Below are 13,597 nucleotides of genomic sequence, written 5' to 3' on the forward strand. Positions count from 1 at the left end.
TTTCTATAAATATAAATTAATTGATTTGGGCACATAAATTCATCACAAGTAGGTAGTAGAAGTATCAAGTAAGTTATCCTTATTTTGTTGTTCGTTTATTATCCATATACTTTTTTTAATAAGAAAATAAATACGCAATATTTATACTATTGTTAATACATATCAGTTAGGTATATTATTATATAAGTTAAAATTTTTAAAATTTAATGTATCATGTAAAATCATTAACTCGTATGATAATAATATACTAGAAGAAAGAAACAATAGTTAAAGAATATAATGATTAATGGTAGTACCTATACACTGTTACACTAAAATGTCTGTAAATTGTACCAAACAGTTAACCTTACAATTAAGATCTTTTATATTTTACCTAATCAGACGAATTTTATCAGTTACTCAAATGACGTTATAGTGTACATGACCTTTCAAACATACAGAGTTTATCATATATTTTCTATAGGTAGGTAAAACCTACCACAAGATTTAATAATTTAGTAGTCGAATATTTTATAATGTATGGTACAACGTGTTAAAAAATCGCTTTTGAATTGACTATGTATATTAATTTAAACAGCTTCACAATAATATGTCGATTTGCTTAAATATATGGAAACGTTAGCAGTGCAGCGTACCATTTACTTCCCAAAAAACATAATTTCAGTAGGTATTAAAATTAATAGTATATTGAAGAATTAAATAATTCACCGATATGGATTGCGTATCAATAAATAAATGATAATTGTGTGGTTTTATAAGAAATTTATGTCCATTATATATAAATGTAATTATTTCTTTTACACATTAACTTGCAGCGTTATACATATATTTTTTATAATGATTATAATTTATCAATTGTATTATTATACCTACTTAGTTGTTTATGTTTTAGTTCATAAAACCATTTAACATTTTTAAATTTTAATCTGTTTAAGTAACTAAAATTATGGATATATATTGTATATGAACTAAGGAACTAGTATAATATGAATTTTTCAAATTATATTTGTTATAATAATTCAAATGATTTTATTATAGTTATTATGTTTCTGACTATATTTTTGAAATATTAGAAGTAGGATATACAATATTGTGTTTGTAAAAAGTATTAAATCGATAGTTTGAGATACAACTAGGTTTTTTTAAAAAAAAGCTATGACTTTTTATAATTTTGGACTAAATAGTATATTCATCGGTTAATATGTATACATTGTACAGCATAATATGCTGTTTAATTGTTTTTGCATCTTTTTTTTGACATTACAAACATATTTTTTAGAATTTTTTTTTTAAATATGTTATAATAGTTTAATTAATTATTAATTTAATAAATAATTAAGTACTTTTATAGGTGATAGGTTAGAAATTAAAATTGACATGGTTGTTTTTTGTATTAAGGTTAGTACCTATAACCAATTTATATAATACGATTAAATTCTATTTATTTACAAAAATATTATAAATGTTTGTAAAATATAGAAAGTATTGCTTACATTTGGTTTGATATAGATAATTATATTACAATTACAATAGCAGTTTTAATTATTTCTAGATTATTAATATAGTTAGTGAATAGTTTAATACAATATATGCAATACATACACATTCATAATTTAAATGTTTTAATATTTTTATCCCCCTTATATACACATTGATAAATATTTAAGCTAAATGTATAAATATTGAGTAAGTGATTTATCGAGTATGTTTGCACTGAAAATTGATTTCATTTTTTAAATGAGAACTCTTTATTGTAAATTGCTAAATAAATGAAAATGTTTTTTTTTTTTATGAAAATGTCGGTGTATCTTTGCCAAAAAACAAGCAAGTAGCTATCGAGTTATTAAAATGTCCATAAAAATTGTTTTACAAAAATATAAAAAAAGATCTGATCTAGTATTTATTATAATTCGACATTCGTTGATAAATATTAATTATTGAAGTGTCATCATATATGTTATCATAACAGTCATAGCTACCGGATTTTTCGAAACCAAAATCATGGACTCACTATCATTAATACACGAAGTTAAATAACTCAACAACTACTTTTTCAAATTTAGATTTAGATGCATCAACATTATCAAATAATATCCTACTTAACAATCGGGGTAAATCTATAATTAAAAAAAAATAATAATAAAATTTTACATGGCCATTAGACAATCCTTAAATTGTATGAAAAAAACTTCAAGTAAATGAAAATATATTCTATAATTAAGTATAGGTATATATTTAAATTTCCAAAAATCGGAGTATGGATTAATTCATTATCAGAGGTAAAAGGAGGAGGGTGAGTAAACGTGCTTGGTAAATAACCCTGTATATATTATGATGTATATCGACATTGGTTTTAATCACCACTGATTCACACGGTTTTCATTTATAATGTTATGCGTACAGAACATACTGTCTAGCGACTAAACTATATACTACAGTCGTGCGGAAGTCTATTTCCTATATGCACAATAATTATTATTATTTGGGTGTGTTGCCCATGGATACTCTACTTCACGCATTGCACACACACGCGCACGCGCATATACTGGTATACTTGTTTCATTTTTACTATGTATAAATGGATGAAATGTCAATCAAACCGAACGTTTCCTGCAAAATACTCAATCCTGGATAATACAATGGAGGTTGATGAGACTGCCTGTCCAAATGCAAACAATTGTCTTGGAATGTATACATGGATATAAGGTGGTTAGGTTTGGTGTACATAATAATGTTAACTAGCTGCAATTTACAGAGCGTTGAACAAGAAGAAGGTGAGTGAACGTTTTAGTAATATGCTAATAATTTGTATCACCATTATTTATTCATAACGTAGATAAAAATGCACTGGTTTATAATGTAAAAGATAAAATAGTACCTATCTACATAATTAATGTATAAAGTATGGTAGAGTTTTAGAAAATTATAATTCTTTTACAATCGAAATAAAATAGAGTACTTAATATATTGTATTATAGCGATATTGTTTATTTTTTTTTATTATTATTAACATATTTCAATGTTGTTAAAATTGAAATCATGATACATTTTTGAAAAAATATATAATTACATTAAATACTTATTTATTATTTTCAGATAATTTAATAGACTCCATGCACAACTATACAAATTTGAAAATATTTTTGTGGTCCGGTTCCGGAGATGGTTCGAATGAACCGACACCAAAATCGACTACCAAAAAAATCCCGTCTTATTCAGTAAATTAATTGACTTTGGTTTACGGTGACCATTGTATTATAATAAACACATAAATTAATGAAATGTAATATTTTAGGAAAATCCCGAGGATTGTATAGGCGGGCAAGATTGTAACATTCAACCGACGACTTCTATTACGCCACATCTTGGGGTTATTGACATTCCACAAACTGCCGAAATACCAAACAAAGAATATTGGATAGTAACAGAATTAAATTTCGACTCGCCAACGGATGTTCATATTTCCATACCAATCATAAAAGAAAAATTGGCCATCCTTTACACGATTGCTTTTACTAGGTATTATACGTCATATTTAAATTATTTATTACGCACACTCTTTAAAAATAGAACATACTAAAATATATGAAAGTTGTTAACACGTACAGCATCCGTTAATACGCATTACGCGCGGACAATAGGAATACCGCGAGTGGTGATGTACCTACATAAAACAATAATTAAACGTATGTGAAACTCAAAACAGTTGAGATAATCATAAGCTATAGTATGATTATTCAAATACTAGTTATTAACTTTGACTGAACAAACCGTTTTATTCATCAAGACTAATAAAATTATTTTTTCAGTTGAATTTACACGAGATAGTTTTAAATCGAATCAAATATTTTATCCCAATTTAAGAATGCCATAAAAAAACACACACATAATTGATATGTATATATAATTTATAGATTCTAATTTTCGGAAACAATATGTTTTTTTTTGTCAGGTAGGCACATATTTAAAAATGTTCGATACGGATGTTAATTAATTGTTTATTCAATGGTATTACACCATGAGAGTAGGAACATTCAGCATAATTTTCCATAATAATCGTAACTATGTGTACTCCAAAAAGTTATAGGCTGAATACAATTATAATTATTATTATTATCTATATATATATACGTATTATAGTTTTAAAATGTTTCGTGATCTATAGAAATTAGTCATATAAGTCGCATAAACAATAGTTATAGAGCAGTTACAATGACCTAAAATATATGTAAAAAATAGAAATGATTCAATTTTTAGTCATATAGTGGTTGATTACCGATTGACACCAGATATGAAACGAAGTTTCGATAATGCATTGTTACGAAGCGAACGTTTGATCAATAAAATAATATCCTATACTTACTTCAAATACGTATATTCGAATTAGTTGTCCGTAGAATCACAGTCGATTAAGTTCGATTCGTGTAATATATCAACTATAATATAATTACTATAATTTTGTTCATCCTTCAGACAACAGGCTCGGCATCTCGGACTAAACTCGAATTGGACCGGAGACGAAGTGAACTCAGATCGAAATCGAAGATGGGATACAAACGAAAAACCAATTAAAGTCAAAGTAGACGTTCTATCCGTATTGAATAAATTGGATTTGGTTTATTTTGTTAGCGTAAATGACCATCCTGTGTCTGCTGCGACGGCAGTACGTGACATGAGCCTTGTCACGACCCGGGAAGCTGCGGATCATTTGGGATATGCTGTAAAAATTAAAGCCCGCCGTAAGTAAAACATCATAGTATATCTATTTAAACGAATATATTTCAAGAGTTTTCAAAATTCAAAACCTGGTATTCTTATACCTACAGCTTACCTGGACGGATTACAGTTTCAAAGAGTGCGTGGTATAAGTTATGGCGAGATTTGGATTTTCGTCACCGCAACATGTATAATTGTGCTGGTAATCGTAACTGGCGTAGTCGTTGCTCATAAGAAAAAAAGAAGAAAAAATAGCATTAGCTCCGACAAGACTAATATGGCGTTCTGTGAAGATCAAACGCCTCACCACGATGTATTTATTTATTTTCCAATGTACCTATTGCTAAACATTTTAAGACGACATATATTTACTATTTTTTAGGTAAAAACAGAAGCTACGTCTACTGAAGATATCGGTGCTCTTCACACGCCCGAACCAAAGCCGAGAAATAGAAATAAAATTTCAAATTCATTGCTTTCGATGCAGGCAGTTAATAAATTTCAAAAGTTAGTAAGTCAATATTTAGTATGGAATAAAATAATGTTTCTACTCCAAAAAAAAAAATATTTTTAAATAAAAATAATCCAAAGAAAGAATAATTGATATATTTTCTCGTGTAAAAATGGTATCTATACAAAAAACAAAACAAAGATCAAGTATGAGTGTAATTTGTATGTATTATAATATTTACTGAAAATGTTTATTCATTAGAAAAATCTAATAATTTAAAACTTGACGAACACCTTAAAGACGGGTTGAACGATTTTATCTCAACGTGAAAATATTCCCGGGGCGTTTTATTTTAGTGAGAAATAAGTAGCCATTGAGATGAAACTAACATGATAAAAAAAAAAAAAACTAAACGGTTAGGTAGTTTGATAGATACGATCCTGGTATCCCGGGGTGAATCATCTCAGAAGTAATATTATACTAATATGATCAACCGTAAGTCTTATGGACGGATTACACAGTAATAATTTAATAACAACAGATGATAATTTATTGTTTTATTTCATGAGTGGTATTTTTTTTTTTATGAATAATCATTGCCTATAGAATTATACCACATGATAAAAAAAACGTTATAATACTTACAACAAATGTGATCCATACACGAATTAATAACTTCACGCAACATTATCGCATGATCATGTTCTTATATAAAATAATTAGGAGTAAATAAAAGTTTTAACTAGGCGGACTTATAAAAACAAAGTCATTTAGAACTACGTTTGTTTTAGTGTTATTAAATTATTAATAACTTTATTTAAAATTATAAAACTTACATTTTATATTTAAATTGTACTTATTTACTTGTTGATATGCATTTACTAAACGGAAAAAAGCTACAATAATAATTGTAATTGAAAATTAAAAAAGTTTATTTACATTTACCCGAATGTTATTCTTAGTTGTTACATTAAATTAGTAAAAAAAACATAAATATACCTATATTAATTATATTATTATAATAAAAATTAAGGACATGTATAATAGTGCAGAGTAATGATGATTATAATATAAAAATTATTTTTGGGATAAAATTTGAACTCGCTCAATCAAAATCAATTATTTGTGTAACAAATATGAAATAAGTATAAATAAGTAATATTGTAGGTATCTTGTACAATTAATATCCAAATCTTGGATATTTTACACCAACGACCATCCCAATTATCCAAATATTATTTTACCTATTTTCAGTATTTCGTCAAATCATAGATTTCGGTACAGACAATATTAATTTAAATTATATTTTAAGTATTATGTATATCCGTTTAAAATAGTTTTTTTTTTTAAATTTCAATCCTAAATTCGTATCCAATTAAAGAATGCTTACCATTATAAATTGATTAGTGTTTAATTACGACTTGAATTATTTTATTTATGTTTAATGTTTATAACAAAGAATCTAAAATTATTATTACATTAAAATTCATTTTTAAATTGAATTAAAATACAATTAATATTAAATTAGTAAATGCTACTGTTTGAAAGCATTTTTTGTATCCACATCTATCGAATAATAATGTAATAAAAATTTCATTAATTTAATTTTTTAATTTGACATTAAACTGTAGCATAAAAAATACATTAAATATACGTTTTTATTTCAATTACGTTTAAAATGTTCATGTCATTTTAAGTAAAAATATGTTGCTATTTTATTAGAGTGAATGGAATGCCATCATTATTTTATGAAGTTTTATTTCTAGTAAAAATTATCCTTTATAATATATTATATTTACTTATCTTTGTTACGTATTTGGTTTTTTTATTGCTACAGTTTTTCAATAAGCTATACGTCTCACATACATGTACAGACGTAGATTATAGTCATTTGTAAATATAATTCTGCTAATATAATAATAATATTATGTGGCCGCAACTATATATCCTTTATAAACCGTCTGTCTGGTCAACTTAATTTTTTAAATTATAATTTATTGAACGTCATAAATAACATTACACAGTATATGCGGATACGATAGTTGTTTTATACATAGAAATCAAATATTCACATATTAATTTATTTTTATATTGGGCCATTACTACTGTTAATACAGTTTAGACGGCTACTCCACGCAGACGTATCATAAAAAGTTGTAAAACTGTAAAAATCATTAAAATATCAAGTACCTATATTATGTAGACGTGGTCTTAAAATTAAGAGTAGGTATATAATATGTTAATACCTATTCAATTAATTATTAATCTACATACGGTAACTAAAGTAGGTGTCCATCACAGTCTGTGCACAGACACTCTATATATAGAGTCCAGACAACAGAATTACAGCTTGGTTGTGTAAATGAACTGGTTACAGTGAGTTTGTAATTTGTATTTATATTCTTTAAAATAGACAGTACAACAGAAGAATTTAAATTTAAGAAAAAATATTTTATCTAACATTATTTCAACTTTTTTTGATGCAGTTAAATTAGTGTAGGTTTAATCGTTTTTGTTTATTTATCGTCAGAATATTATAGCTAAGTAGACTACTGATAAGCATTCGAATTTATATTTTCAAATAAATCATAAATATTATTATATAATGAACTATGTCGAAATAAGATTTAAATAAAATGTAAACCATGATTAGTACCTACCTACTTTGTATTATCTATTAACACTCAGAATAAAATAATTATTATTTATTATATAACCATACAGTCGTATTTTGTATAGTCTTATTACTCTTATTTTGTCGTATATTATGTTTAACTCACTACGAGGAAAGTTCATCAAACAAAAATAAATTTAATAGTTATTTGTTTGATATATTTTAATATCATTTTGTACATATGTAATTAAGTTATATGGTATAATTGCATGATTCGGCTTATTTTCTTCGTATATCATTATAATTTTGTGCAAGCCAGTTGCTCAACAACTATTTATTTTTCAATTGAATATTAAATAACTTAATACAATAACAATAGAAATGAATTCATTGGTAACAGCTGCGAGTATTATATAGGGTTGTTGATAACTGCAATAAAAATCATTGATATATTGTTTTAAAAAAATATGACTAGGTATTTTATTATTTGATTTAACACAAAATTATACACAGTATTAAAAGAAATAATAAAAATTACTTACACCTTTAAACTTGTGGTGCTGTAGGGAGTCACAGTGTAAAAAGTACTTATATGATTGTATTAAACTATATTACAAAATAAATAATAATAAAAAAAAATATATATATACACATTTTTCTTATAGATTTGAAGAATCATAACCATAAACACTGACTTAATTCATAATATAAAACATAATTTATACTTTTTTTTTATATTATTGTTATCATTAAAAATATTTCTTTTCATATCTATTGGCAAATAGTTAGAAATAAAAAACAGTCATAAAAAAATTCTATGACTAGATGTATCAATCTAATCGAAAATTATTAATTTAATTGATGTAGTGTTGGTATATTTGTCAATATGTATGTATTTTTTTTTTTTAGAGACTCGATACCTGGGCCGTTAACAGATGTATTGGATGGATTTAAAGTAAGTGAAAATAAAAATACACGTACTATGTCAAGACACGAAAGTATTAGTGGCCAAGATCCTGGAGTGGTTGGACCTATAGTTTGGGATTTACACTGTAAACAAATGAAAATGAAAAGTAGTAAGTTCAATGAAAAAAAAGAAATGTATCATGCATATAATCATGAATATAATTTAACGTTGTTATAATATGATTTAATAACATTTTTAAACAATTTTAGACGAACAAGATGATGATTCGTGTTCGAGCTTTGACGCTTTCAACGCCATGGACACTAACGTCACAAAAATGCGTCAAAAATTTCACGAATTACTTGACGATGCGTTCACGTTATTCGGTAGTCGAAACTCGAGTTTGAACAGCGATGAAAGTAACCCGTCAATAAGTAATCATGAACAGAGATCAAAATCAGCTCCATTTAGGTGAGTGTAATGCGAACATACAGGGTCGGAAACGAGAGAGGTGAGCTATAGAGACTAAAGATCACCCTTTCTCTTGAATAGAAATCTACAAATTCTTTCTTGGTTATTAAAAGTATAAATACTTACTATTAGGGCTCGGATTTTAAAGCATACGTTTCTTTTTTTTATATATGAGATAGAATTCTAATTTTTATAAATAAATTCGTTCTACGTCGTTCTGATTCCAAATAAACCAATTTATTTTGGCTTTTTTGTAGGTTTAAAAATAACTCTTTTAGCGTTTTTCAGTTATTTCAGGTGTAGAATTTTTTATTTGTTTATTATGCATTTATGCTACTATAGTAATAATAAAAAATTAAGTTAATAAGAAACGTAAAAACCCAGAATGCGTTATAGGTATTGAATTATTATTGTTTTCGTTATCGAATTGTTTATTAAATGTATAGATTATCAATCTACATATAGCAAGCAGTACCTATACGGTCAGTATGCCTATAATATCGATATTGACCATTTCAAAGTTTAAGATTTAATATTGTAACTTTTGTATGAAGTATGCACCGATCAATTCAGTGGGTGTAGTAAATTCGTTTTCTATATGTATATAAATATTCTGTTGGACTATATAGTCAGTTTTACTTTCGCAAATCTAGAGAAATGCATGGTATAATTAATTCTTTTTTTTAATTTAAATTAATTTTTCAAATTTTTTTATTAATTTTTATAACTAGTTCATGTTAATTTTTAGACATATTTTTTTTGCTTTTTTAAAAAATAAATATACTTCTTTTTCACTTTTTAAAAACAATCGTGTGCTTTTTTAGTTGTTTATTATGCTTTAAAATCCGAGTCTTACCTTCTACTTATTAATTTATTATTAGTACTACTAAAATTTAAACACATACATTGAAATACTCGAAAAGATTCTGTTACGAATTTAATATGTATGAAATTAAAAATTACTGTTATCTTTCAAAAAAGTAAAAGTGTAACGATAAAAATCATTTTATAAGAAAACTTGTAACAGGAAACTTTTCAAAAGATAATCTTTTTAATATAAAATAAGTGTTCGAACTAATAATCTCTGATAGTTATTAAAATATAAATACTAATGTTAATAGTCCTTAGAATACAAATATCTATAAAATAGTGTAATATAATATTCTAATCTAGAATTTATTACATTCTGCCCGTTTTTATTTTATACAAATAATAAAAAGTCGATAGAGGTTATAATATTAAATATGATTATATAGTTTTCAAACCATTGCAGCAGCTCCCATATCATATCCAAACCCATTATCTTTAGCATAAATTTAACTCGAAAAGTCGAATAACTCAAAATCTACTCGTCCAAATATATTATATATTATAATCTAATCGTTTAAACGTATTAGCATTTTTGAAAAAGTAGTTTACTCAATCGAGCGTGTCAATAAAGGAGATTTCTTATCCCAAACAGGACACACGCCCTCGGTCGGTAGACGACCAACAAAGCGTTAGAAATTACGGTTATAAATTACGTAAAAAAAAAAAATTATTCAATTTGAATAAATCCATTACTGTAAGCGCGTATCGATGAACTACGTCGTACGCAAAATATGACGCGAAACAAAATATTATAATAGCGACATTATGCGTAATAATAATATCACGTGTTACGTTACAGGTGTTCGGCCACGTCGAGCGGACGCCCGACCGGCCGGCCAAAGACGTCGGCGGACTCGAGCGGCCGGGCCGCGGACGACGACCAATTCGCGGGACCGCCGGCGGCCGGGAGCCCGTGCTGGGCGCTGTCGCCGGGCGAGGCGTGGGCCGGTTCGGACCAGTCGGTGTTCGTGCCGCGGCCGCTGAGCGCCGGCCCGTTCCACCGGCCGGCCGTGCGCGCCGAGTTCATCAGCTCGGACGCCAACCTGTCCCCCCAGGACCCCGCCGTGCCGCTCATCGAGGCCATACGAAAGGAACTGGACAGATTCCCCTCGCCGCACGCCGACTCGTCCCGGTGACTCATCATGATGTATATAGTTATACACGCACTCATAATACGCGCGTTGCAGTGTTATTCTGCGCCGATCCATTATTATTATCGTCATCGATCGTCGCCCGTGCGAGCACGTACACTGTACATTAATGCTTACCTATATAGTTCGATGTGGATTAATCCACCTCGACTGCACCCGTGCGACGAACCCCTCGCGTCGTCGCCATCGCCGCCGCCGCACGCGGAGACGATGATTCATAGCCGTTTGATAAATGATAATAATAATAATAATAATACGATTATTATTATTATTGCCCATATGACGTTATATATATTATTATTGTTGGCCTTGGGCCTCTTTCGCCGGTTTTACATCGTTTCGTGAAGTGTATATAATATTATCATCTATTTTAAGTATATAATATTGTGTAATTTTTTTTCACCCCATACTTAGACGGTATACAGAGTGTAACTCGTCTATTTTACAAATGCGATAATGTCAAATAAACGAGTTACACCCCGTAAATTATCACACGTGAACGCCTATACGAGTTGGTTACCACCCGTTACCGAATCGGTATCGGATAGTTTTCGGGTGACATATACGAATAATTGGTTTCGATGAACTTTCATCGTGATATTACAAAACCGTGTTGAAATTAACACTTTCAGTTCTAGTTTCTTTATAGATAAAGCCCAGAACACCTATAGCTAGGTCTGGCTGGTCAAACGTGTTGCTAAAGTCGCGGGTCCATGTATACAATAGAATAATTTATGAGCTGTATTTTCCGTATTTTATGAAAATAGGTATATATGATAATAGTCATAACTCATAACTCTAAATCGAAATAAACCAAGTCAAAGATACAAGTAATTGAAATGAATATTGATAAAAAAATGAATGTTGTACTGCACGTTTATTACGATGTATATTATTTACAAATCCTATTAACTCGACATAATTTGGCAATCATTCAACTTTTACATCTGTCCACTAATTAACTTTTCTATTTCAGCTGTTTTTCTGGAATTTATAAGTGTGCTCAATGTCTTTGATGCGTTTCACATTGCCACATTGGATTTATTTCCAAATAATAAAAATACATTTTGGGTGGAGGAATAAAATTTTAAATCAAATCCGACTAACAATACCCAATATTTTTTGTAGTTCGTTCTAAAGTAAATAACATAGCTAATTAAATATTTGAAATTTTATTCTTGTTATCATGCGAGTACCTACGTACCTATGTAAAATATTACAATTTAAAAATGTCCATAAACATTGCAAACAAATTGAATATTACAAACAAATGGACAAACAACAAGACACAAATAATGTCCATAACTTTAAATTTGATAACAGCCAACAGATTATTTTATTATACCATTAATTATTATTATACACTAACAACATAAGATTGGTTCTATGATACAAATTAATGTAAAATTGTTAGGTATGTTGTTTATGTGGCTCAGAGAGAAAAACAAATTTTGATGCACTGACATCCTCTTGGTTTGAAATCTATTTCAGTTTTATTTTAAATATCTGGTTGCAAACTCAAATTCCAAAATATTAATCTAAATACTTGTTTTCTACCAACAAAGTTCACGAATTTTTCAATTCTATTATATAATTATACAATATTAGTTTTGTATCTGCAGAATCTGCTACAGCAAACATAAATTATTCTATTAATACTAATGAAAAGTATGGTCAACCCTATTACTAGGTTAGATATTGTCTAAATAATATATTATTAACTTGTAGTACTAATTTAATTTCGAATCAGTTTAAGTTTTATTTCGACGGTTGCAATAATAGTCGTGTTTTTGAATTAAGTCGCATTGCTATTAATTTAAATACCTACAATTTTTTCAATTTTTTCAATTTTATTTTAGATGTTAAAATTCTTTTTGCTGGCGTTTTAGCGTAAACCTAATCAAACCAAATACATATTTCTAAAAACTCTTTAAAAATGTTACCCATATGCACTGTTGCACTATAGGTATGTCTATATAATGTACATTTAAACGGAATCAAGAGCAATGATAAATTGTATACATTTCAAATTATATGGAAATAATTTAAATTTTAAACACTAAAACTAAAACTGTAAATGCTAAAGTTAGTGGATTCCTTATTTGCAAAATTTATAAGCCAAAACATAGGATAGGTAGAAAGAAGAGATTTTATATAGTACAAATGTACGAAATGTGTAGTATTAACAATTTCAAGATTCGTATGTATAAAACATACCACAGAATTAAAAATAATAATTTTTATAATATAACACGCTATTTTGTAACTATGGTTCTATAATAAAAAGTAGTACGATTAATAATAAAAAATAGATGCAAATCTGATCAACAAGTTTAATCGCGGGATGAAAATGTCCTAAATTAGTAAAAATGTTTATTCATTTCAAAACCATGGTTTTGGGTTTTGTTTAATACAAC

At 27.8% G+C, this 13,597-nt stretch overlaps 1 protein-coding gene and 1 long non-coding RNA gene across 2 annotated transcripts; one reads left to right on the forward strand and one right to left on the reverse strand.

Annotated features, from left to right (window-relative positions):
• The first annotated feature begins 1,793 nt into the window (after window positions 1-1,793).
• On the forward strand, window positions 1,794-11,555 carry LOC114126503 (uncharacterized). Its single transcript, XM_027990457.2, has 9 exons — window positions 1,794-2,774; window positions 3,097-3,218; window positions 3,296-3,519; window positions 4,474-4,739; window positions 4,827-5,029; window positions 5,099-5,223; window positions 8,691-8,857; window positions 8,958-9,159; window positions 10,829-11,555. The coding sequence occupies exons 1-9, from the start codon at window positions 2,696-2,698 to the stop codon at window positions 11,163-11,165; spliced, it is 1,725 nt and encodes a 574-aa protein (XP_027846258.1). The 5' UTR covers window positions 1,794-2,695; the 3' UTR covers window positions 11,166-11,555.
• LOC126551245 (uncharacterized) lies at window positions 7,978-9,820 on the reverse strand. The gene is made up of 3 exons (XR_007605114.1): window positions 9,286-9,820; window positions 8,763-8,831; window positions 7,978-8,210 (listed from the first exon to the last, which is right to left on the reverse strand). It is a non-coding gene; the product is annotated as an uncharacterized LOC126551245 (long non-coding RNA).
• Window positions 11,556-13,597: the final 2,042 nt, after the last annotated feature.

This window comes from Aphis gossypii, chromosome 3 (genome assembly GCF_020184175.1).
Source record: "Aphis gossypii isolate Hap1 chromosome 3, ASM2018417v2, whole genome shotgun sequence".
NCBI classification, from domain to species: domain Eukaryota; kingdom Metazoa; phylum Arthropoda; class Insecta; order Hemiptera; family Aphididae; genus Aphis; species Aphis gossypii.

Coding starts and splice junctions, on each gene's coding strand:
- LOC114126503 (XM_027990457.2), top strand. CDS start 2,696: ATGGATATAAGGTGGTTAGGTTTGGTGTACATAATAATGTTAACTAGC. Junction 4,740..4,826: donor TGTAAAAATTAAAGCCCGCC/GTAAGTAAAACA, acceptor TTATACCTACAG/CTTACCTGGACGGATTACAG. Junction 5,224..8,690: donor GCAGTTAATAAATTTCAAAA/GTTAGTAAGTCA, acceptor TTTTTTTTTTAG/AGACTCGATACCTGGGCCGT.